At 32.2% G+C, this 25,643-nt stretch overlaps 1 protein-coding gene across 2 annotated transcripts; it reads right to left on the minus strand.

The window, feature by feature from the left end:
• Positions 1 to 1,825: 1,825 nt before the first annotated feature.
• LOC126667212 (uncharacterized) lies at positions 1,826 to 11,845 on the minus strand. Of its 2 annotated transcripts, none has more exons than XM_050360175.2 (12): positions 10,804 to 11,845; positions 10,048 to 10,324; positions 9,682 to 9,867; positions 9,426 to 9,575; positions 8,867 to 8,981; positions 8,525 to 8,787; positions 5,519 to 7,825; positions 4,735 to 4,931; positions 4,498 to 4,653; positions 3,613 to 3,847; positions 3,001 to 3,314; positions 1,826 to 2,864 (listed from the first exon to the last, which is right to left on the minus strand). In XM_050360175.2, exons 1-12 carry the CDS (start codon positions 11,562 to 11,564, stop codon positions 2,591 to 2,593), a joined length of 5,235 nt encoding a protein of 1,744 aa, XP_050216132.1. In that variant the 5' UTR covers positions 11,565 to 11,845; the 3' UTR covers positions 1,826 to 2,590. The 2 variants fall into 2 exon arrangements, with proteins under 2 accessions (XP_050216132.1, XP_050216131.1); XM_050360174.2 differs by having other exon boundaries at positions 8,525 to 8,799.
• Positions 11,846 to 25,643: the final 13,798 nt, after the last annotated feature.

Consider the following 25,643-nt stretch of genomic DNA (forward strand, 5'->3'; position numbering starts at 1 on the left):
TTTATATTTAAAGATGGGCCTGCAGTTTTTCAAAAATGTCAAATTCTAGCCAGACAAGCTATCCCGGGTCAAGTAAATGCATTAACGGTCGTTTAAATCCGACATCAAGAAGTGGATTTGCATTTCAATTATGCAATATTACGAGAGATGAAGATTTGCTATAGTCTAAAAACCACACACCCATCTTTTTAGGCCAGCCATGGAAAGCATACTCGATAATTGTATTCATGCAGTCTTACATGAGTTCCATCATTAACCCCCAGGGTTAGTTGCGTAATGTTACTTATGAAAGTATATTATTTTATTTTCGAATTTAAAAATAAAGGCTCGGGTGCTACAGTAAATAAACGGGTTAGCTGGTCGAGATTTCATTCTACCCTAGGCATCTGCATAGCAGAACAACACATTGTATATATCTAAATTCATCAATAGTGATCAATGGATACCAAATATTTGTATTTCTTTTAATAGTGGTTTATAAGCAATAGGAGATCCATTTGAATGAATAATTTTTGTTACACTTTTAATTGCTTAACTAATACATAATATTTAAAAAAAGGTTAGTGTCACTTAGACTTCATGGGTTTGGATGCTCGGCCCATCCGCACAGGCCCGTCCCCTTAGGACCGAGCTTGGACACCAATTTTTGTCCAAAGCCCGGTCCGAGTCCGAGCCCGAAAAAACCCGTTTTTTATGGGCGGGCTTGGGCTTTCAATATCGTAAAAAATCAATGTAGGGCCGTCCAAATCCGGTCCAAACCCATAAATATAGTGCATTAGGGCCGGGTTTGGATAATATATTTGAAGTCCGAACCGAGCTCGGGCCGGGTTTGGGTTTGCCTTAAAAAAGTCAAGCCCGCCCAAGCTCGGTCTGAGCCCGCCCAAACCCGGCCAATGAACAGGCCTAATGTCACTATATAACACAACCTTTCGCGTTTTTGTCGATCTAAGCACAAACTACAAAACGTCTCACTTAATAGCATAACATTTCATTATGTGGCATATATAGCACACATGTCTAAAACAACGTCATTTTGGTCGTCCATATGGCCAAAAACGACGTCATTCTTACAAAAAATAAAACATAAAATGCATTTCGGGGTATAGAATGAAAAATTTAAAAAAATTATGCTAAACGATGAGACAAATTGTAGTTTGTGCTTAAAATGAAAACACACACGACATATTATGTTATATAGTGTCATTAACTCTTAAAAAAAATCTTTTTACGCTCTTTAATTATTTGAAACCTTTGTAAGCTGTTTAAAATTGTTTGTTATAGACTGTTTAATGTTTGAAATCTTTGTAAACTATTTGAAACTTTTGTTATCTGTTTTGAAATCTCTATAAACTGTTTGAAACTATTTTTTTTTAAATTGTTGCAAACCTTTGTAAACTGTTTGCCGTTTTAAATCCTTTTATAAACTGCTTTTGAAAATGGCTATCAAATTATATTTTTGAAATCATTTAAAACTCTTTTATAAACTGTATTTGAAAAATGGCAGTCAAACTATAATAAGTTGACATAGAAATCCACTAAAACCGATCGAACTATGTACGAGTCATCCAGGTCAAGGTATACCTAGCCAATTCAATAGGTTTAAGAGAATTTTTAACAGAAATGATTTTCGGAGTGGTCAAACCCAACTCTATGGTTGGATTCTGGATTTTCATGTTTAACCACCTGATCCAGGTTGGATTTAACCATGGTGGTATATAAATGAAACCCAATGTAATACTATTATCTTTTTGGTTTAATTTTAAGAATCATGTTTTGAACTCAAGAGAAATTTGAAAATTAATGCTAAATCTAAAAAGAAGAGTGCTTATAACTTAATTAGTAATTTATTGGTATTTAATTTAACCTTCTTCTAAAGGATATAAGAGCATAGTTTACAAGGCTTTAAAAGTGACATACGCACCAAGTGCAACTTGGCAATTATTTACGGACTTCTTCCTAATACTTACACATATAATTCATTTTCCTAATTACAAAATTATACACTGCCTTTTTGAGATTTATACAACATACTCAAGACTTAACGCATCTATACTATACTATACATCAAAATTTCTGCTCTCTGCCTCTTATTTCTTTGGTTGCGGAGAGTTTTTTTTCCTCGTCAGCAGTAACCATCAGTCGCTCAATTCTTTTGGAAAATCCTAGCCAAATCTTTTCATATTGCTAGATACCACAAGGTAGCATTAGCTAATGCTAAAATAAAAATGTTCTTTCAATACAAGTGCATTTTGCCCCTCAAACTTGAGAACAAATGTCAAAAGAATCCAAATTTATGATTTTGGACAAAAACACCCACTGCTTGTCGATTTTGAATCATTTTACACCCTGAGCTGATGTCAAACTGACATCATTCTTGGTGATCAAAGGTGTAAAATGACCTAAAATTGATAGATTGTTGATGTTTTTGTTCAAAACAACGAACTTGGAACTCTTTTGATCTTCTGTCCCAAATTGAAGGGGTAAAATGAACTTTTGTTTATTCCCTAATGACCCTTTAACCTTTTCGGACTGTCGGTGTAACTCATTGTAGGCTCGGGAAACAAAGAGAAGTTTCAGTTGCTCCTCCTTTCTATAATGGCTGCCTTGGATAATAAGTTATGGCTAGTACTGAAGCAAATGCAATACCAACAACTCCACTAAAGGGTTGGAATAAGTGAGTTCCGGTAACCCACAGAGGGTAATTGGATTTATAGGTTAAAAAGCCGCCAGTTTGCAAAATAAAACTCGACGTCATGATACCTGCACGTAATCCAATTGGAATGGAAAGGCTGCCTTGATTTCTTTGTCGAAACCCTGCAAGAGCCAATGAGAAAAGCCAAAGACCAGGTATTGCTAACAGAGACCTGTAGACATTGGGAGAAAAGTTAGTATCATACTTTGGCCTATCGGAAGAAAATGACGACTATATCCCTCAAACATTTTCTGTAGAGAAAAATGCAATAGAAAGTGATGACATAGCATCGTAAATAAAGGGTTTACCTCTGGAAAAGAGAAAAAACAAGTCCTGAAATTATGATTCCTTGATGATAACCAAGATCAGCGGCAATCTCTTCAGGCAGCCACGCCCGAAAAAGCAGTTCTTCAACAAACACAACACCGGTTGCTGTTGCAAATCCTTGAACAGCAAGTGTAATTATTTTCCCGCTTACTTTGAGAAATGCCATGGCATCTAAAGAAGATGTAGGAAGACTTGAAGGCCAGCAGAAACACACACAGCCCAACAGAGCATTTACAGACTGTATTGATAGAACCATCATGACTCCTCCAATCAAGCTGATTAAGAAATGTTGGATCTGCAAGCAGTGAGATCGACATTAAACCAGTTGGGATAATCAGGCTGTCATTATATGTAATCCATCTGCTTCAAATACTTTTCGAGGAAAAGTGCATTCCTAGTGTCTAATTTACAATATGTTTAGCTGGGCTCTATCATTGCTAGGAAATAAGGCTAAAAGAAATGGAAGGGAACAAAGATAAGAAATTAAAGGAGCTGTAACTGTTCTTGATGACTTGCTGAGACAAGAAAGACTGCAGTTTAAACATTACGTTCACCTAAAGACAGAAAATCTTAAACTTAGCTTACAGCCATACCTTAGGCGGTTTTGTTAAATCCAACCCATATCCTTCTAGTGGATCATTAAACCCGCGAATTCTTCTTCCCCATTGCATTACCAGTATCGTGACAGCAATATAGAGGCCAACAATGCTACCAAGCTCTGCGAATCTGCAAGGTATATTTGCTGTCCAGCTCTGCACAAGAGTCGGAAGCAACGGAACAATGACTGGGGACCATAAAACGAGCACCATGCCGAAGAACCCAATAATCCTTGGAAGAAAAAATCAATGAAAGAGATATGGTTAACACACAATTTTGATACGAATTGGTCTAGCAAAGAAAAAAGACAATATATTGAGCTCCGATTTAAAGGACTACCATCTGGAGCTAAAACAATGTGAATGCTATGCAAAAATAAGACCATGATGCTTCCAATTGGAACTCTCAGTTTTTGATTTCTATGATTCTCCCGTTTCTGTTAGGAGTAATGTGATTGGGGATGTAATACGAGTTAGTATTCATAGAGCTTGTTTGATGTAATTTTTGGGTTACTCAAGTCTGGACTCTCTATGATATGAATGCTAGTAATGGCAGACAAGCTGCAATACATAGCAGCAACTAATGTTTCAACTTTAATTGCGGTCATCAAAATAGCCAAGTCATTAAAAGGAAATCTAGAAAATGGAAACAGGCTTTTTAAGAAGATCCGTTTAAGATTAATCATTCTTAAGATTATGTACTTCGCTAAAATTCCATATAATTTTGCTACAATGACCTATAGACACAATCTTAACTCTTGGGTTTGAATATTGAAATGCCTTATGAGCATAAAACAGCGGATGGTGGCAGGAGGACAAAAAGAGAGAGAAGAAGGGAAAAAGATGACATGCAATGCAAATATATTCAGGAGTTCAAATTACCTCTGGTACAAGGGGCGCTCAGCCAAATGGAGAAATGAGATAAGCCTGTCAGTTAGACTTACAGCACCACGTATGCCACCCCAAAGCAAAGCAACTTTACCAACCAGTCTCAACATGCCACCCTTTTGTCCCAAGTCTGCTAACATGGAAACCAACCTGTTTGCGCACATACAAATTTTGAATACTAAAATGTCTAAGTTTTACATAAAACAACAATGGGTAAGGAATTTTTAAGACCTTTCTTGATCCACTTCTCCATCTTCCTTTGTAGGAATCACAGGACCAGCAACTGACATGGCTTTCTCAGCAAGGCTTGCAGCTATATTATCATTTTTTTCCGACATTTGCTCATCAACTTTGTGGATTTCCTTCATCTGATTCACTTTCTCGTTTTGGGAATAAGATGAACTCTCAGCAATATTCCTGTCTTTGCTCTGAATCCACATGCAAATCATAAATTTAACATTAAGCATATGAAGTTCTTGCATATTCAAATAAATATGGAAGACAAGAGGAGATGCAAACAAACCACAAGGCCTGAAAACAAATACTAATGGAAAGCATATGATCACTTCTGGTGAACCAGCACTCACGTGAACAAAAAGAATAACCTCCAAAGGAAAATATGCACTTGCTATATCTATTCAACAGAAGAACATCAAGAAAATAAAAATAAAATAAACAAAAGGATGAAAGAGAAGTAGAAGAAAAGCATATACTTTGTGTTTTGATGTGTGTCAAATGACAGAAAGAAGAGTCTGCATCAGTTGACAACAAGATAGAAAATTGATGATCCCAGAGATATACACTACCAAATCCCAAAACTTGCTTGCACATGGAGAACAAGCAAAAATCAAACAGCAGAGTAGGACATCCGGATCAACATAGATATTTATTTCAAAAACAAAGATAATGGGTATCGAGCGTTACAACCCTACTTGACAAAACTAGAATCCTGAAGAGATAGATTTAAAGGGCCTGCTAGAAGTTTAGTAAAGCATCTAAGGAAATTTAACAATACCTGTTGCTGCACCAGCAAAGCAGACGCTCCTAAAGCAGCTGTAACAGCACCAAACATCATGCTGTCATTGTTTTTACTTCTCAGTTCAGCTTCTTCCGACACTCTACTCCTTATTTTACTAATACTGGTAGTTTTATTGCTTATGTGAGTAAGCTTCAGGTCAGCCTCCATATTGGACTTATCTGGCTCTTTTTCCACAGACGTTTTTGTTTGCTCAATGAATGTTAGGACGCTATCATGCCTGGTACCTACATAGAAATATTTTCTCAGAGCAGCTAAACTAGAGCCAATAACAACACCAACTGGTAGCACTCTTCTCAAATAACTTGCGCTCTGGACAGCGGAAGAAATGGCTTTTACTAAGTCCTCTCCTTGAAGAGTACCAAGCTTTTGAGACGTACTTTGAATACTGAAGTTTTCTTGCAAGCATAGAGTATTCTTATTACGTACAATGGCCAATACCACAGCATATGCCACCTGCTCAAGATCTCTAGAAAGATCAGATTTCATTTCCTTCATGTCATCTGGACTTAGCTTCCGATCAATTTCAACTTTCAAGGCGTCCAATATGATATTTTTCACAAACTGCCTCAACTCCTCCAATCTGTCATCGCCATTTGCAGCATGTACTTGAAAATGGTCCTCAGTGCTATATTCTTCAACAGGTTCAGATTGTTTATCTGTTTCTAATAAGACATAGGATGGCTCTATATAGTTATCTGCACTCAATTTTGCAAAATGGTGGACCTGATCCCTTCTGTTAACACTATCATCAGTTGTAACATCATTTGTAGATTCTCCAATAATTCCCGGTTGCTCCCATAGCTTCCATTGACCATCTTCTGGGAAATAGTCGAGCAATAAAGCAGTAGTTGTATCTAGATCAAGTGGTTTGCTATTTGGCATCTTTGAGAGAAGAAATCTACGGAGGTATTCATTTTGTAGATAGTCGCGATATGAATTTGCACTTATGTACAATGGAATGCTATTTACATGTCGATCGGCGTGATTAGCCAAAAATTTACCACCAATTAATTTAGTTTTCTTTGTTCCTTCCTCAATTTCATAGTTACTGATAGTACTTCCCTGAGAACCATGTCTGCTATTCTCACCGTCAGATATGGAATTCTTCGCAGGTTCCTCTTTTACCCATTCATTACTCACAACAGTCTGTGGGTTGAAATCATTAGTTTCATTTTTATCAACAGAAGAATCATTTGAAATAATAGATTGTGCTCCCAACTCATTCTTACCATTAGAACTTAGTAAGTGGTCGCTATTAGCATGTGTTGTTCTCTGTGTAGAATCAACCAAATCATCTTCAATCTTATCTCCAGCCTCGGACTTATTTTCATCATCTTTTTCCTCTTCGAGCTGAGAAATCATGTCTTCTATGACACCAAATACACTATTAACAGCAACTTGGGTGGAATCATCCATTCCTGTCAAAGCATCAAACGCCTCAGAAACATTGAATGTAGGAGGATTAGAATCAGATACAGTAGGTCTATGTTGATCGGGAACAGATGACTCTGTTTTGATCTCAGTTTTATAATTTTCACTGCCTTCTCTTTCCATTGGTTGGGAGTCAGTGGAGGACTCTGCGGGTGAAGGAGCTTCTTCAGCTATGTTGCCAGACACCGTCTTACTTTGATCACTTGAAGAATTCATGGATTTCTCTTCATTTTCCATGATAGTACTCTGCTTTTTTGTTTCTAATTGAGGTGTCCCACCTTCCTGATTGGCACTTGCTTCCTCAGTGCCACCTGTCTTTTCAGTGAGGCTATCAATATTTGGCTTGGCACTCTTTCCCTTTTCATTGCTGTCAGAAACCAGATCTTTTTCTTTTATGAGCTCGTCATTTTCATGATTATTTCCTAAATCACTAGTGCCCTTGCTACTAGAACTAGAAGTATCACCTTGTTGACTTCTCAGCAATTGAGGTTGACCTATATCACTGGATTCATTCAAATTTTCAATACAATGAAGGTCTGGATCCTGCCCTGTGGCTGAGTTGTCGGATCCAGGTTGACTGTTATCAGAACCATCAGCCAAAGTATCAACCACTTTCATCTCATCTGATATATGAGGATCTTTAAGTGTAGCTTCAGCTTCTGATTTTGACTCGATCCCTGGTGATATAGCAGGAACTTTACCAATGTCAAGAAGTCTATCAAGTTTTAAGTTTGTATTTTGAGCATGCAGAATTGCAGATACAGAAGCGGTAAGCTTTCCACGAACATCTTCCGGTACAACATCTTGTAAGGCTTTCATAATTGTCTCTCCTTGGCCAACAGCAGTCAAGACCTGAACACGTGAATCACAGATTAGTTAAGCAAGTAGACGGCTGTAAGGTCAAAATAAGTAGTAGGAGTAAGTTAACACAAATAAATGCTCTCAGCGACTTCTATAAGAAAATGAAATATACACAGCAGACATTACAAAGACAGAATACAACACTAATGTCACATACAGCAATTTAAGGAAACAAATTTACCTTTTTAATATTAAACAACTGCAGCCACATAAATTGCACATCCTTCTAACTTTAGGCTCTATTTATTCCTTCTTAAAATAGACAAGCATCCTAATCACTGTTTTCGCTCAGGACTAACTAAGCATGTCTAACAGAGAGCCGTGATAATAGATAGTACCTCCAGAAAATTTGAAGAAAGAAAATACAGTTAACTTAAGGTACCCAAATTTTCTATATTTCACGAGGACATCATTCTCTACAGTTTTAAAAACATTGAAAAGCTGGGAAGAATCAATTGAAATTTCACTGTCCAAATGCAGAAAATTTTGGACAAGGAAAAGCACATTAGTATTACTGGGAAGAAATGGTATAATAATAGATAGCAAGGATCAGCTTTCCCAATCTTTATTTATTTTTGTGCATTTAGACATAGAGACAACAAAACAAGATAAAGGAGACCACCACTTTTCAGAAAAAGTATAGCAAATGCTTACTTATAAGCGGTCTCGTATATAAAAAACTGTTAGTACCTTCTTCTTTTTTTCTTCTTTCAAAACACCTGGTATGGTAATATCAAGCATATTCATAACTATTTGTGCTGTTTGCAGCACTTCACCATTTTCAGTGTCTACATGATCAGTGACCTCCTCTTTGACCAACTCCGCATCAATGGAGCTGGTCTGCTGCAATACACCATTCTCAGTTTCTTGCAATCCCTCTTCAAGTTTCAAATTTCTGTGAGAATCTTGTCTAGATCTTGATTGGAGCGCAGTACTAGTATCATCAAGCACCTCTTTAACAGGATCTGTGACATACCCATTAGCATTGGGTCAAGCTAAAATCAAAGAACTTATCATGTTTAAATCTTTTACCAGATGTTCTGCCTTCCATGAGAGTTAAAACTTTTGAAGGGTTGTAGGTAATATCTACGTCTTTCAAAAGAGGATGGCGACCCTTCAAAATCCCAAGCTCCACTGCAGAGAGCCACTGTAAGCACCGCATGTATACTAGTCAGAAAATCATTCGCAATGTCTAAAGTTGGACTCCACCAAATTTCTTCAACAATAAAGGAGAAGGAAATGATTTTAACATTTCTCTACTGACCGTACTGATCAAAAAACATGTGTTTATGCATTGATTTGTGAGCCTAGTATAGTTCAATAAAAAGTCGTACAATCTGTTCAAACTTACTTGTATTCATCACAGAGTTTACAAGTAACTAATATTCACAGTAATCAACACTTAAAATGTCTTAAGAATAATTATCGCATCCTAAACATTCTATTCTGAACTAAATATATCATGAGCTTATCGTAATAAATTTGCATCTATAGACAGCCCAAAGTTAAAATATACACAACAATCAATTCCATGCCAACACATACGAGTATTCGCATTCCAAAACTATCAAAAGAAAGGACAATACATCACCTCAATTGTTGCGTTCTGGCACCACAATTCAGCAGATCTGCCACTCCTAACGTGAGAAGGCACACGGGAGCACAAAAGGAGACTTGTAAATGGATTTTCTGCAATCAAACTGCGTGGGGTGGAAAATAATGGCACTGTCCCATTATCATTCTGAATTTTGATAAATTATCACTGATTAGACGCTTAAACATGTAGTATAAGACCAATCACATACATAACTGAAAGCAACAAGATATTAGAAGTACAAAACTTGCACCTGAATAAAGAGAACAGGAATCTTAACATTCCCAACCAAATCTCGGGTGCTAGCTTTAAAATAGAAGTCTTCTATTTCTGTACAGCCATAAGATACCATAGATACTGCTTTCTCAAAATCACGAACAGACTTTGCCTTTAAAGCCTTTTCCACATCAAACCCTTTTGTTCTCCCTTGAAACAGTTCCTGTGAGATTCATCAAAAAATAAAGTCTACTTACCACTGCATTCAAAACGGCCGTTAAAGTGATGCACATAGTATCATTCATTTTACATCGACCATATTTGTAGGGTATAACACAGCAACAACAAAAGGATACAAATAATTCTCATTCAGAAAAAATAAAGGTCCAAAGAGACGAGCAACCTTATTAGACCGCAGGATATCTATCAGTCCACCAGCAAGTTTCTGATCCAAAGCAGCGTGATCAGGAGAGTACCTTGTTGCTTCCTCTAAGTCAAACGGATTATTAATGCATGTGGAGGCAGTAAGCGGTGTTCTCTCACCAACTTCGGCTAAATATTTAGTCAAGATATTTGCACCATATCCCCAGCCAACTCCCATCAATGTTGTCCATGGCCTTGCCTTGTTGATAAACTGTATAGCTGTGGAGATATCATCGCTGTCAGCAGCTGTAAATAACCTACATAAATAAAGCAGTTAAGAAGCCCTACTTTAAACATCTTGAAATAGAATTTTAAAATGCAACTCGTGACAGATAATTTCCTCATCCTGAAAGCCATTCTTTGAAGTGTATCTGGTCTCCCTACTACATGGCGTGTTCATCCACAACCTTATTTTTCCTTTTTTAGTCAGTCTAATATAAAAAAATCTTATTTCTCTAATCATGTTATGCATATGGCACTAACAGCAATCAACCGACTATATGCAATATAAATAGATAAAACTCAATTATAACCTGTTAGAAAAAGCGCATAGTCCAATTTATAAGATGTTTTCTCCATTGCTCCTTAAGTGAGACCGACATTATTCTATTATTCCATCAAGCTTCAAGTTCATACTATTCTCCCTCTAAGTCTATCTAACTAAACCGGCTATTACATTAGCCTAAACAGAGCTGCATAAAACATAAAATAGCCACATAAAAGATTTTTCAATTACCGCGGAGTGGTAAGCGGAGAACCAGCACATCCTCTCGGATTAACAACGAGAGGAAAAAACCCTCGTTTAAGCGCATCACACACAAACTCCCTGACATTCTTATCCAAACTACCTTCAGTAGTTCCAGGAACAAGCAACAGAGTAGTATCCAATCCATGTTCTTCTCTCAACTCTAAATTCGCCGGCCAATCAATCGAAATCACACCTCCGTCATCCGTACTCACACATACTCTCTGATACTCCAATAATTCCTCCTCCTCCGCTAATCCACCACTAGATTGAATGCTCCCGCGACACAGCCTAACAAAATGCCTGTCTTCATCTACCAATCTCTCGTTCAAATTCTCGAATCTTTCGAACGATATCGAAGGACAACGGAGGAATACAAAACGGTTGAACGGCGTAGGGCTAGTAAAGAGAATCCACTCGCCGATATTCGATTTGATTAATGAGCCGTTACTATTACTATCTGATTTGAATTGAGAGATATAAAAAGTTAAACCGGAAGCCAAACCTAGAACCGGAGCGAGAAAATCGAGAGAGTTTTGAGACGGAAACTGAGAGAGAAAGCTCTGGAATGGTTCTATTAAGTTGTTGCGGACTGTGAGGTGCGTTGTCGTTCGTTTAATACGACGGCGTTTGTAGAAGCGGAATTTGCGGAATTGGAAGGCGTTGTGAAGGACATTGGAGTGAAGAAACTGCCGCTGCCTCTGCCGCTGCGGTGTTGGTGGTTTAAGGTGGAGATTGGCGGTTGTGTTCATATCTTGAGTATTAAATTAATATTTTTTTTCAATTTCGATTGGTGCGGTTAGGGTTAGTAAACTGAATATGATGATACTACTGGTGAGAAGAAGAAGGTGCCAGAAGAACAGTAAAAGGTTTTGAAAGAGAAGCGAGCGGTGAGGGAGGAGAAGAGTGGCGGTGGTCGCTGGTTCGGTAGAGGTGGGGTCCATGTTTTTGTAGTTATTTAACCCGCGAAATTGATTGATTGGTTTCAGTTTATTGGAATGCACTGGATCCAAGAAGCTCGTCCCCGAATTTCAACCGTTAAAAAATTGTTTACGTTTTTATACTGTTGCGTCCAGAAAATATTTTTCTCTTTAAAACTATCACATATTTTAGTACAAGATCTTTTGATGGATTTGACATTGAAATTTTATAATAGAGTCCCTGAACTTTTTTTATTTTATAGCTAGATCCTTCAACTTCTGTTTAGTTTAATTGAACCCTAGAAAATTACCTTTATCATTTGTGAGTATCTTATTAAAAAACTGTTCAAACTAAAAAATAACGTTTAAATTTTTCACATAATTAATTGTAATAGTTTGTCTAGCAAAAAAATAAAAAATAAAATGGAACTTTACTAATCCACTCATTTTTAGGGGTGAATATTCAGTTGTTTTGGATAAAATTAAATCAAATTACTCATAATTGAGATAATTCAATTATTGTTATTTTTAACCGAACCAACCAATGAACAAATTGATTAAAAAATTAGAAATATAAAACCAAGCCAACTTAATAAGTATTAATTTAGATTATTTGATAAAATATGTTTTTTCACCGCCGCATAAATAAAATATTGTGTTGCGAAAAAATAAGATATTGTGGAATTGCTTTTGTCAGGTATGAGATTGAGTTTTGCAATTCATTCCTCCAACACCAACACATCATGGTACAAGTTATTCATTTTATCACCGAAGGAAAGAGAGTGCTAACCTGATACACCGATAAACAAAAAAATTATAAAGAATAATTTCCTTAAAAAATGATTTTTTTTTGTTTTGGCTTGAGATAATTAAATTATTGTTATTTTTAACCGAACCAACCAGTGAACAAATTGATTAAAAAATTAGAAATATAAAACCAAGCCAACTTAATAAGTATTAATTTAGATTATTTGATAAAATATGTTTTTTCACCACCGCATAAATAAAATATTGTGTTGCGAAAAATATGATATTGTGGAATTGCTTTTGTCAGGTATGAGATTGAGTTTTGCAATTCATTCCTCCAACACCAACACATCATGGTACAAGTTATTCATTTTATCACCGAAGGAAAGAGAGTGCTAACCTGATACACCGATAAACAAAAAAATTATCAAGAATAATTTCCTTAAAAAATGATTTTTTTTGTTTTGGCTCTTTTTTTTTTTGCCAAAGAGTTTTGGCTCATTAAAAAACTCTCATTCGTAACCAAACTGAAATTTTTAACCCGACTACCAAATTAACCTACAAAATTTAACCGAGTTAATCTAAATAATTTGGTTGATTTGGTTACTTTGGTTTAACTGAATTTTGCTAGTCCTTGCTCCTTTTCCATTTCTTCGAGTTACCTGATTTTTATTTACTGTCCCTAACTATTTTAAATGATAAAAAGATAGTGAAATTTACAACTTCCTTTAGTAATAAAAATATTTTAATTTAGACATTTCTGCGTCCCACCAATTTTCTGTTCATGTGTTATATAGAAAAGAAAAGAAAACTTTTGTCTTCTATAAGAATTGGGCTTTTTTCTAGCTATCTGACTGGTAGTGGTAGGCCAATGAGGTCCAGAAGAATTATTGGGCTTTTAGCTAATTCTCTGACCGGTAGTGGTAGGCCAATGAGGTCCAGAAGAATTATTAGGCCTTTTGAGATTTATATTATCAAGCCCAATAATAAATTTTTGAAAATGTCATCGCCGACTTGCCGTTGCAGCCTAGACTAGAGTAGGACCTTAAAAAAGGGCCGACACAAGAAAAGCAGGACGAGTAACTTAGCTTGCTACCAACTAGCAAGTGCAACTTTCGGCTGCAGATAAATCATTTTCAGCTCTGTTAATATGGTTCAACAGAACATGTGCAACTTTGCATTTTATTTTGTTTGAACATGTGAAAGTAAATGTCCATTGTGATTGGCCCTGATGATATATACATGCACGTTTCTTTAGGTTATTTTGTTTAAGCATTAAGTGTCTACAAAAAAAGAAAAAGATACGGGATAAAGAACGAATGAGCAATATTTTAAATGGCATAATCGCTAGGCAGTAAACTATTAGGTTATTAGTTTAACTTTTCCAACAAACGCTTTTCTCTTTCAATTATTAAAAACAAAAAATTAAAAAATGACATCAAACAAATTAAACAATAATAAAGATAAGGTATAACAGTAAAAAAATCAAACATTTACGATTTGTTTCAATTTAACCTAATTTTTTTAATTTTTACAAGAATAATCCAATTACATCTTTTTTGTTTCAATAATGGTCAAATTGGTCGCCAAACTTGTTATTTTCTATTAAACTATTAGGTTGTTTTTTTTATTAATAATGATATATTAAAAGTTATAAGAAGTGGCAAAAAATTCAAAATTACTCAAAAGCTTTCGTATAAAAAATGCAATTTGACTATTATTACAACGAAAAATGCAATTTAACTATTATTATAAAAATTAAAAGGTTTGAATTAAATTGCAACATTCTTAAAAATTTGGATTTGTTTTACCATAAGACCTAAATATAATCATGACAGTATACTAAACTATTGGATCGGATGCATACTCCGTCAACCTATGAGAGTGTTGACTTCTCTTGATTAATTATTTTGAAGCTTTGGCATACACCTCTAGCAATTCTTTGATTTTCCTACATTCACTAACATTTGTTCTTACAAGCAAAAGGCTATCATCAGAAAAAGTTAGGCGAGGCGCCTTGCAATTCTAGCGAAAGTTTAATCCATAAATTAGTTTATTATCAATAGCATTATTGATGAGATTGAATAAGCCCTAGCCACAAATCAAAAAGAGCTAAGAGGATGTAAGATTCCCTAGCCTTAGAGCATCCCATTCCAATGATATATCTTGTGGCAATGCTAAAATTTAGCATGTAGAAATATATTTGTTCATTGCATAATTATTTTCCGTGCTAAATTTTCCATATGCTAAAATTTACGCTAAATTTAGCATCAAATTTAATATATGGAAAATTTATATCCATATCTAAAAGGCTTAATGGGAAAAAAAACCCACACCTTTACGACTTGTTGCAATTATATCCAAACCTTTTAATTTTTGCAATAACATCCAAATTGCATTATTTTGTTGCAATAATATCCAAATTGCACTTTTTATGTGATTTTTTTTAGTTTTTTTACCATTTTTTGGGACGTTTACTATATTATTATATATCAAAACATAATAATAGCCTAATATCTTAATTGAAAACAACAAGTTTAGCCATCAATTTGACTATTATTGCTACAAAAAATGCAATTTGGACATTATTACAACAAAAAAATGCAATTTGGATATTATTGCAAAAATTAAAAGGTTTGGATATAATTGCAACAAGTCGTAAAGGTTTGGGGTTTTTTGCCATTAGGCCTATCTAAAATAATTACAGATCTGCCACTGTAACTGTATTCACGTGTTAAATTTCAATTTAGCTATTATTTTCCCATCTTTTTCTCCTTCTTTGTATGTTGGTTAATTTTTTTTTGTCAAAGATAGAGTACGGTACTTAAAATCTCAGTTTGTTAGTTATTAGTTACGAAGGCAGGATTCGAACCCAAGACCTTTTGATGCACCTGGAGACGCTTTAACCATTTAGTCTAGACGCACACTGGCGTATGTTTGTTAGTTACAAAATTAAAATTTATCACTTAAATATAAAAATTTGCACTAGACTGAAAACTTATATTTGTGCTATTTTTAGCATTTTGCTATTTTTTGTGTTATTTTTAGCACAGAAAATAGCACATAGATTAGAGATTCTCTTGGGACCTCTTTCAAAGTTAACATTTTTTGCACACAACCATTGAGAAGAAAAAAAAATCTAATAGAAGTAATGCACTTCATGATCTTATTAATCCAACTCTCATTAAATCTATTTTTTAACTGATAGATTTAAACTTATACAATTTGTTGATCTTTAAAGTAAACTCGTTTAATTCCAGTTCGAACTTGAAAAAAGTCTATTATAAGAGCTGATCTTGAATAGTAAGTATTAGGTTCAAACCGAATCTGGCTAGACTTAAACTTGCATTTAAATATATCAAATTCATCATAGTACGGACCTAATCCGCTCATATCCGACCCATAAACAGGTCTAATTAGTGGATAGGGAGGAATTGCTCACGCTGCCTCCTAATTCTGTTTCTGATTATAGATGCTTGCATTAAATTTATATTTTGTTGTGGTGAATTAAAATATAACCTAAGAATAATTAGTTGGAATTATAAGAATCAAATTAGCCCTTTTTTCTCACTACTAGAAAACTTTATTTTAGCAACGGATTTTTCCGTCGCTAAAAGCCGAAATCCGTCGGTAAATTAAGTTTTCCGTTGGTAAAGGCTAAAATTCGTCGTTAAATCAAAAAATTTCCGTCGACAATTCTCAGTTTTCTAGTAGTGTCATGCATATGATTGGCACGTAATCTAATTATCTATAATATGAATATCATAGAACAACCATCTAACCAAAATTCTCTCACTTTTGGATTCATTTCATTTATTTTAATTAATCAATATATGCAATGTATTAAGACCCTAAAACTTTGTAAATTTAGCATTATTAGCGCCGCCTGACAAAAAACACTAAGCACATGACTCAAAACCCTAAGATAATGATGCTGCATTTATAGATTAGATATGCTAATCTGATTTTCTTAAGCACATGATCATGATAATAATGATTCTAATTAAGTTTGATTAATTTTTGAATTGGACCCATAAGAGACAAATTAAATAGATAAAAGGACACATTTTTATGGTCTTGTCTAATATTATTATGTCTGTTATAGAGAGACATATATATAGTCTATTCTTCGAATTCAGAAATTTTCACTACTTCACAAAAAAATGGATTGTGTTGAGTCTAGCATGGGTTACATATCCTGCAAATGATAGGATTTTGTTCCAAGTTGAGAATCAATTTGCGTTGCTATCCAAAATCATCTTCTGTGCACTGATTTTGACAAAACATGACATTAATTCAGCCAAATTTTTTATGGTGCTTTTCTTATACTTTTCTCAAATTTTTTAATTTTATATTTGAGGTAATTATAGAAATATTAAGGAATCTTAAGATCATGATCTCTAATCCTCTACCATTGCCCCCCAGGCCCCCGCTACCACATACATTGCTTTTAGCAACAATAGGAAATTGTTGTTGTTTTTAAAAACCAGATCGGTCCGCCGGGTCAAACCAGTTAAAAATGGAACCGGCTAGTGGTCCGATCCATAAACTGCAAAAAAAACATAATTTTGGTTGAACTGGGTTGGATCATATTGAGCCCGTGAATCACTGGTTGAACCGACAATAAGAAACAACAAAGGAAAAATATGTCGCTAACACTACAACAAAATCAACATACAGTGACATTGATATAGTAACAATTTTTAAAAGCATCACTTGAAATATAAAAAATAGTTTTAACTGATTTGTATTATGCCACTAAAAATAATTAAACCCTAAGAAACATATTATTATCAAAAGAAAAAAAAACAATCTTCACACACGTATCCCACTAGTTCACTATTTGCCGCCGAACCTTTCTCCCATTTTCTCCTTAAGAACAATCTGACTAAAAAGAGTAAACCGTTCGGTGCCCTTCTCCTCGCTGCCCCCTTTTGCCTGCTATTGTTACTGCACCTCTTTTGCGTGCTTTGTCCGCTCTTGGTGTCAGCGTTCCTCCTTATTCGCTGCCAACGTTTGTTTTTCCACCACCACCGGTTGCCGTAATTTCCATTGCTATTGAACCAGTTAGTTTCGTTAGATTATTTCACTATATTCTGAGGCTTGTTTGTTCTTGGATTAATTTTTTTTGAAAATACTGTTGTTTCCAAGATAAAACTAAAAAAAATGAATTATCCAGCATTAATTTTAATTTTTTTCTCTATAATGGTTTTTAGGTACGCAACTTTTATGAGGAGTCGAGTTGTGCTGTTAAATTATCGTGTATGGCATCATGGCTGGAAGAGCTTCTATGGGAATTCCTACCAATTTGAGCCTAACCACGCAGGTTAGGCTTCTTCATTACAGCTTCATCCTATGTGATGACTTTTTTCCATAATATATATTTATTGCAAAAGGAATATCAAATTCTCAAATTTTACTATAGCTGAAGCTGATAATATGGAAATCATGATTCATTGTGAACTTTTTATTGGAATTGATATGTATTTGTTCTTGTTGTGTTGTGCATATGCAGATGCGAGCAAAGGTGTTAGAAGGGCATGTCGAGATGCTTAATTGATATTTCCTAATTTTATAGACTTGCAAGCCATTACATCAGATAAGGTTCTCTTTGCTAATTTTGGCTTTTCTATTTCTTAAAAATTCTAGTATTATTGCTTCCGAAACAATTTGAATGTTTTTTGTTTCTACTTTTTGTAGTGGAAAAGAGGCACTTATAACTATTTCATGGAAGACTTATCCCTGTATGATATATGCCTTGTAGTTGCAACTAACCATCATTTGTAGTTTTTTTTAGTTTATCTTTCTTTGTTGCTCAACCTCGTTTCGTTTAAATCATGTATATTAATTTGATAATTTTATAAGCACCATGCAGTTTAATGTTTTATTTGAGGATAATTTTGCTCACCATTTTATCTTCTTTCAGTTCCTGCATTAGGCTAGTTACCAAGTGCTTAGGATGGTGCATTTAAAGCTGTCTTCTATATTGAACACTATAAATATTTATATACAATGGTTTATTGTTTGAAAATGAACTTTACTGATCTAATGTGTTGGAGGTTTTAGCTCAAATTCTCATATGTACAAATTGAATGGATATGCAAACATAAATGCTATCAAAGCATCTACAGAGCAAGGTATGGAACTATTAATCTTTGATCAACTTTTTTTTTTTTCATTTCCAATCATTATAACATGACTACATTTAAGGGATTTTTTTTTTGGAGTAGCATGGCATAAAGATTGATAGAATAATATTCTTTTTTCTTCTTATATTTTATTTACTTTGTTGCAGGACATAATCACATATAATGGGATTCGTGCACGGAATTGAAATTTAGTTTTTAGTCTGCGTAATTATTAAGAAAAGGATATTTTTATGAATTAGATTTTATCTCTTTAGTGATTTTGATATTGTCATTATTTAAATGTCATTATGTAAACGAGTATTCGACTTGCTAAATATGTATTCGGTTATTAATGAATAGTAATTTTATAGTCCTTCTCTTATATCTCTGTCTTTATTATCAATTAATTTTGTTAAATAAGTATAACATTTTGTCTATTAAATATTGTTAGCTTACTCTTTTGCAACACATCAATTTCTTTACCTTTTGGTAACATTTCACAAAAATTATAAAAATAGTTCATTCAATAGTAAATCAATAATTGTAGCAACATTTTATAAATATTACTATAGGTACTGATATAATAATATTTAATACATGTCACATAAAATATTTTAAATGTTGCTATAAATGGCTACAAACATTTGTATTAAATGTCATTTAAACACCTAACGACACCGGCAAATGTAACACTTTAATGACATTTGTGAAAATTGTTGGTATAAACTTTAAATGACGTTTTTTTAGCATTAAGTAACATTTATTTTATGACACAAAAGATCATTTTTGTTGTAGTGTAAATACCTAAAATCTGCTGATATTTTTTATTTTAAAAAACAATTTCATTGAATTGGTTGAATCGGAAGTTAAATTGGTTCAATCGAAAACTTATGGCCATACGTTTTCGATTGAACCAATTTAAGCCTTATAATAACCCAATCTCATAGAGGCCATTACTAACAATAAAAGTAGCAAAATTGACGAAACACCAAAATCCAATAAAAACAAAGTCAAAAAATCTACATTTCTGATTGTTTTTATTATTCTTTCTTAACTTGTAAGCGATTGTCAATTAGTATATATTTTAATTTCGTGATTTATTTAATCTAAAATTTGTCCTTTTTTTATCAATTCACTCCATTTTAACACCTGATTAAACGTGTGTGGTTTGCCTTCAATATGGGCAAGCACATTCTTTTAGAGAAAATTACTATAAAACCCCTCATATTTAACAATTTTTCTAAAACAGATTAAATTACCATAGTGTTTTTGGAGAAAAATATATATTTTTTATTTAATTAGTATCAAATAATATTTTTATAATATATAAAATCAGTTACAAATAATTATAAATTAGTTTAAAATTAAATAAAATTACTTTAATTGGTTATTATAATATTTTTATTTTTAATCAAGTATAGACTTATTTATATAAAAATAAGTTGAGTAGTTTAATTGTATTCTATTTATGTCATTTAAACTTCATGAAATATTAATATGAACGAATTGATAAAAATTGACAAGTTGAAAGAGTTAATATAAAAAATAATTAGTGTCAATTGATCGCAACTTACAAGTTTGAGGGGAAATTGATCCTCATAAACTAAACTATTATTGGAGATTGAATATAAGCGTCGAATCAAGTGCGAGAATGGAGAGAATTAACAGAACATGACTAGTTAACCATTGTTTGTAAATTAAGGGACCAAATTGTCACTTAAATGATTAAATTGACTATAAAATTAAAATGTGTACTAATTAATTGACAATAATCTTAATTATAGGTTTAAACTAGTAGATTGTCCACTGTAGAAGTTGACAAGACTATGCTTGTTTTATGTCTCATTTTACATGGGACATTACCTAATTATCTTGAAAGTAATTTCGGGCTAAATAATTTAGAAGTGGTGCTAACTGAATGCTAGGGCTGCCACTTAATTGTTAATTCTAAAGAAATGTACTACAGTTAGTACTCCCTCCTCCGGTCCATAATATTTGTCGCATTTGAGAAATTTTTTTAGTCCATAATATTTGTCATGTTATAATATCAAAAGAGCATTAATTGCTATTTTTCCATGTTTGCCCCCCATTAATTTATTGAAAGAATACAATAAACAAATGAAAATGGTAGTCATAAATGTAATCAAGTTTCAATGTAGGGTTAACTTAGTAAAAGTGTTTATAAATTAAGACATATTAATTATTTTTTTAGTTCTTGTGCCAAAGCCAAATGCGATAAATATTATGGACCGGAGGGAGTACTATTTACTAATGGAATCAGTCCTATTAAGATTTTGATGTTCGAGCTAATTTTTGTATAAATTGAAAACTTTTAAATTTATTGATTCAAGGAATAAGTTCAATTCACTAATTCATCAAAAAAAGTTCAATTCACTAATTTATGGTTTAACTTTTGATATAAAAAGTAATGTGTATTTCTTTACATCATAGAAGACTTTGTGGAATAATTTTTCAGCAAAAAAATGTCCAATTATCTAAGTAAAATCCATAGAAAGGCTTAATTAATATAAATAAATTGTAATCTAAACATTCAACTTACTTTTAATCCGAACTAATAATTCAAATGTATAAAAAATATAAAAATACATTAATAGATTATATTAGTATTTTAATAATTCTAAATATTAGAATTTGTTCATATTATAATTTAAGTTTTTAATTAATAGGACCGAAAATGAGTTGAGTGACTAAATTTACTTTATAATTAATATCAATTAAGCTGATTATATTAGAAGTTGATTTATTATAAAAATTAGATCTTTTTGACAAATAAATAATTTCACGTGATTCTATTTTATGTTAATTTTTTTAACAGGATCCCTTTTTTAAAATCAAAAATTGGAGCATAATATAGTAGAATAAACTTATCCCTAATAGTAATATTTGAGTTTGACATGCATACTTCAGATACTTATATAGCAGTAGGAATTAATTGGAGTCATTGTCAAGTCTCTTATTTTAACCGAAATGAGGTATATTATAATTAAATTTTCTTTAAAGTATTAGATATCTTATTGAAATGTGTTGTTTGATCAAAATGTCGTAAGATATGAATCCTTTTTCTGAAGTGATTTGAATGTCTAACACTTTGAGAATCAGCAGGTACGTGACCAAATTATGATGAGATTAGAATTTGATTTTATTTTTCAGAGTTGCAAAGCCAAATTCTAATGAGTGTAGTATTCGTTATCCATGAGTTATATACCCTTTACTCTATGAAGCGTGTGACTTTTTACTAGTTAAATATAATTTGATTATGAATTTGAATATGTTAGTATATATATATATTAATAAAATATTAAAAATATTATTAAACTAATCAAAAAATTATTTAGTAATTTTATTTTAGTCATAAGTATATAATGTACGTCATGTGAATAGGAAACAGATTTATAACAAATAAATAAATGTATGACTAAATCAATAATAAATATTATACATGTATATTTAAATTGAATTATTACAAACAAATTTGTCATCATATATGAATTACTTTAAATGAAAATGCCTACTACATAATTCGAATTTGATTAACTATATATGGGTCCATTTCGATTTGTAGACCATATGTATAAATTATTATAAGCATATACTCCTATTTGACAGTAGGAGTCTTAGGAATATATGTAATAATCATAGCAAAATCTTGGAAAATATTGTCACAATATTCATGGAGTGATGATGATAATATTAATACTTACATATAAATATAAACATGAGACCACATGGGAAGAGGTATGGGTTTGATTGAGAGGTTAAGTTAATATGTTGGATGTGGCTCGTATTTTTGGAGCAATCTTGACTCCATGTGTTACTCACATGGTTTTGTAGTCGCTCCCCGCCTTGTGTCTTTGTCAAATAGATTCAAAATTTATAATTGCATTTTAGATATTATTTTTTACTCTTATTTCTTTTCATTTTCATTTTTTTATTGTTCATGATGTTGTTCTATCTCTATTTTTATTACATAAAATGAGTTATATTTGAATGCTACTTGAAAAGGCCATTTAATATGATTTACGGCACTCTGTTTTGCCGTCACGTCATTAAATTCTTTAACGAAAATAAAGCTGAAATGTCATTAGAGAAAGTGTAGGTATAAAAAAAAAAAAATAAGGTAGAATAAACGTATGAATTACAATTTGAAAATTATGATGAGAAACGATGAAAGTTGAGAGAATATGTCAGTGAAAATACTTGTTCACTCAAAAATATTTATTTATATGTTTTATTTATTTTTATTTATAGCCACCCTCTCATAATACATCAATTTTGACATAATTTAAGAACATTTTATTAATTATAGAAAACTATTCATTTGTTTGTAAAAGTCAAATCTTTGCAAAGAAAGATGTTTATAATCAAATTTTTAATTTTATCAATTGTAACATAATTTTAATAAGTATCTTTCGATAAATAAAAAGTTAGGTTTGGTCATAAATAACAGATAATCCTTGTTATGTATAAAATAGGTTTAATTGACAACAATTGAAATATATATCTATCTATACTATATCTAAAAACGCGGATGGGGGGACAGACAAACTTACTGAATAATCCTTTTCAATTTACTATTAAATAAAAGTTTTATAGTCATTAACTAATTAGTTATTTAATTAATCATTATTGTAATAAAGTTTTAATTAGAATAGGTAGCTAAATTATCTCCAATTTAACTTTTAGTATGTAAAAAATAACTAAATTGTCTCCAAATTAGTAGGAATAACTATCTTTTAGTTTGATTGAATTACAAGATTAAAATACTGTATTTGGTCAATATATTATTATTTAAATTTCTATCTTATTATTTTTAAAAATATTATTAATAAAATTAAGTTAATTATTTAATTATGGTTATTAGAAAACCAAAAGAAGAATAAATTCAGTATGGAAAAAAAATTAATAACTGAATATATTATATTTTTTTACAAAAATTCTTAACTAATTTAATATTAATTATAAATAAAAAATTGATATAATCATAATAAATTTACTAATATGTTCATTGACGAGTTACGTTACGAGCCACGTGCATAGCACGCAATGCGAAACTAGTATATTATAATTAGGTTGGGTCGTAAATAAAAAACCGAATAAATTTGATATTTGTAAGTGATTTGGCTCAATGTAACTTATCCCATCATAAAATCATAAGCAGTCGGTGCAAATAAAAGTTTGTTGATCTTAATTCGTATAAAGGGATGAACTTGATTCTAAAAATTTAACTTTTTTCTTCATTTATACACTCAATATAAATAAAAAACATAAATAGATGAGTTTTTTTTTTGACAATCGAATAATCTTTCATTAATAATAAAGAGCAGTTACAGGTGTAAGAATTCAGAAAGGGTATAACCGTTTCTAATGACCTGACATGGAACAAGACATAAACCTTGATTCGCAGATCGTCTTATAAAACAAAATCAAAATTACATAACTGCTCTAACACAATAAGATCCAATCCTTTTCTGTCTAACAGAAGACTCACAAACTCTATATAAAAAACAACAAATCTTTCATATAGAAAGAACAACAAAACTTTCAAAAAAGAAAGACAATCGCTGTAAAATAGTTATAAAAAAAACTAATATAACCTATAACGATTTCATCTTCAATCTTGAAAGGGCTTGTTCCATCTCTGATTTTTTATTTGTATATTTATTGAAATTGATGCGCCTCGTCGATAAATTTACCAACCAAAATGAAAAAGATGAAAAGGAGTCGGTCATTTATTTTATTCTAAAGCAATAAAAAAGAAATGGCTACCGCCAATGGCAAAAATAAATTATTGACGGCAGCCGTAGCGAAAAATAAAGAAGAAATGCTTGACGGCTAGGGTTTTCTATTTGAGAGAGAGGAGAGAGGAAAAAAAGATACATAAATAAATGAGTTGGTAGGAGTAAATAAGTTAAGAAATCAAACAATAAAGCAGTCTACTACGAACATTTCAAAAACGAACAAAACAATAAATATTAATAAATGAAGTTAGTTATTCTATTCATGATATATTTAAATCACAAGAATAAATATACTAATTCTATAGTATAGTAAAGTTTTTAATTTTTATTAAATTTAGACATATTAAATTTGATGGTAGTTACAAGGTTGGTACTCTACAACGAAAAAACCGGGCTCACCCAAATAGTTTATTGTAGCATCAATCTCTAAATAAATGAGGACCAAATCGAATATATATATCTTAAGAGAGAGTTTTGTATAATTTAAAAAGTCATGTCTTTTAATTAGGTGAAATCAATTTTAGTTACTAAACTGCAAATTATGACTAATATTTGGTTGAGTTCTAATAATAAGTTGATAACAACATGTCTTCGTATAAATATGAATGTCTATTGAGTTTATAATTTAAATAAATATAATTGATATACGCATCTTAATTTACACTGAAGTATTTAATTAATTATATAGAATTATCAAAATGAAGAACTAATGGTCAATACAATTCAAATTTGTTTGACTTTTTTTTATGGTGGCGATGAGTCACTCCCTTAAGCTAAAGCTTAGAAAATCTTTCAAATTCCGAGAAGAGTACTTCCTGCAAAGCCCACATATATATTTGATAAATTCGGATTATAATGGCCATCAATCCAGCTCCAATCACTCCACTTTTTAGAAAAGTCGTAATCAGATTTGGAACCCGTGATCATAGCATCTAAATGGCTGAAACTTAGATCACTAAATTAAACTCGTGCGGGTAACTGGTTCGATTTTTGATAATTATGACTAAAAGTAATTTTAGAAAAATTTAAATTTATACAGCATTTTTAATCAATTTTGCACTGTCAATTTTATTATGCATATGCAACGGCTTGGACTTTCTTAATTTTGTTGAGGATTAAAGGCAGGAATGTATTCTATAATTTTTGAAACTTTTGAGCAATGGATAATCTTTGGTTTTAACTAAAACGTAAACTCCATTTTTTTACATATAGGGTTTCATGAGGTTTTTTTAATGGATCTCAACTATGAGATAATACTTTTAAACTATCCATATTTA

The sequence above is a fragment of the Mercurialis annua genome, linkage group LG2 (genome assembly GCF_937616625.2).
Source record: "Mercurialis annua linkage group LG2, ddMerAnnu1.2, whole genome shotgun sequence".
Taxonomy (NCBI): Eukaryota; Viridiplantae; Streptophyta; class Magnoliopsida; order Malpighiales; family Euphorbiaceae; genus Mercurialis; species Mercurialis annua.

What these genes read in the sequence shown, in the direction of transcription:
- LOC126667212 (XM_050360174.2), bottom strand. Translation starts at nt 11,564, where the DNA reads ATGAACACAACCGCCAATCTCCACCTTAAACCACCAACACCGCAGCGG. An exon ending in CATGGAAGGCAGAACATCTG is followed by an intron (nt 8,800 to 8,866) that starts GTAAAAGATTTA and finishes GGTATGTCACAG; the next exon opens with ATCCTGTTAAAGAGGTGCTT. An exon ending in GGAGAAGTGGATCAAGAAAG is followed by an intron (nt 4,654 to 4,734) that starts GTCTTAAAAATT and finishes GTGCGCAAACAG; the next exon opens with GTTGGTTTCCATGTTAGCAG.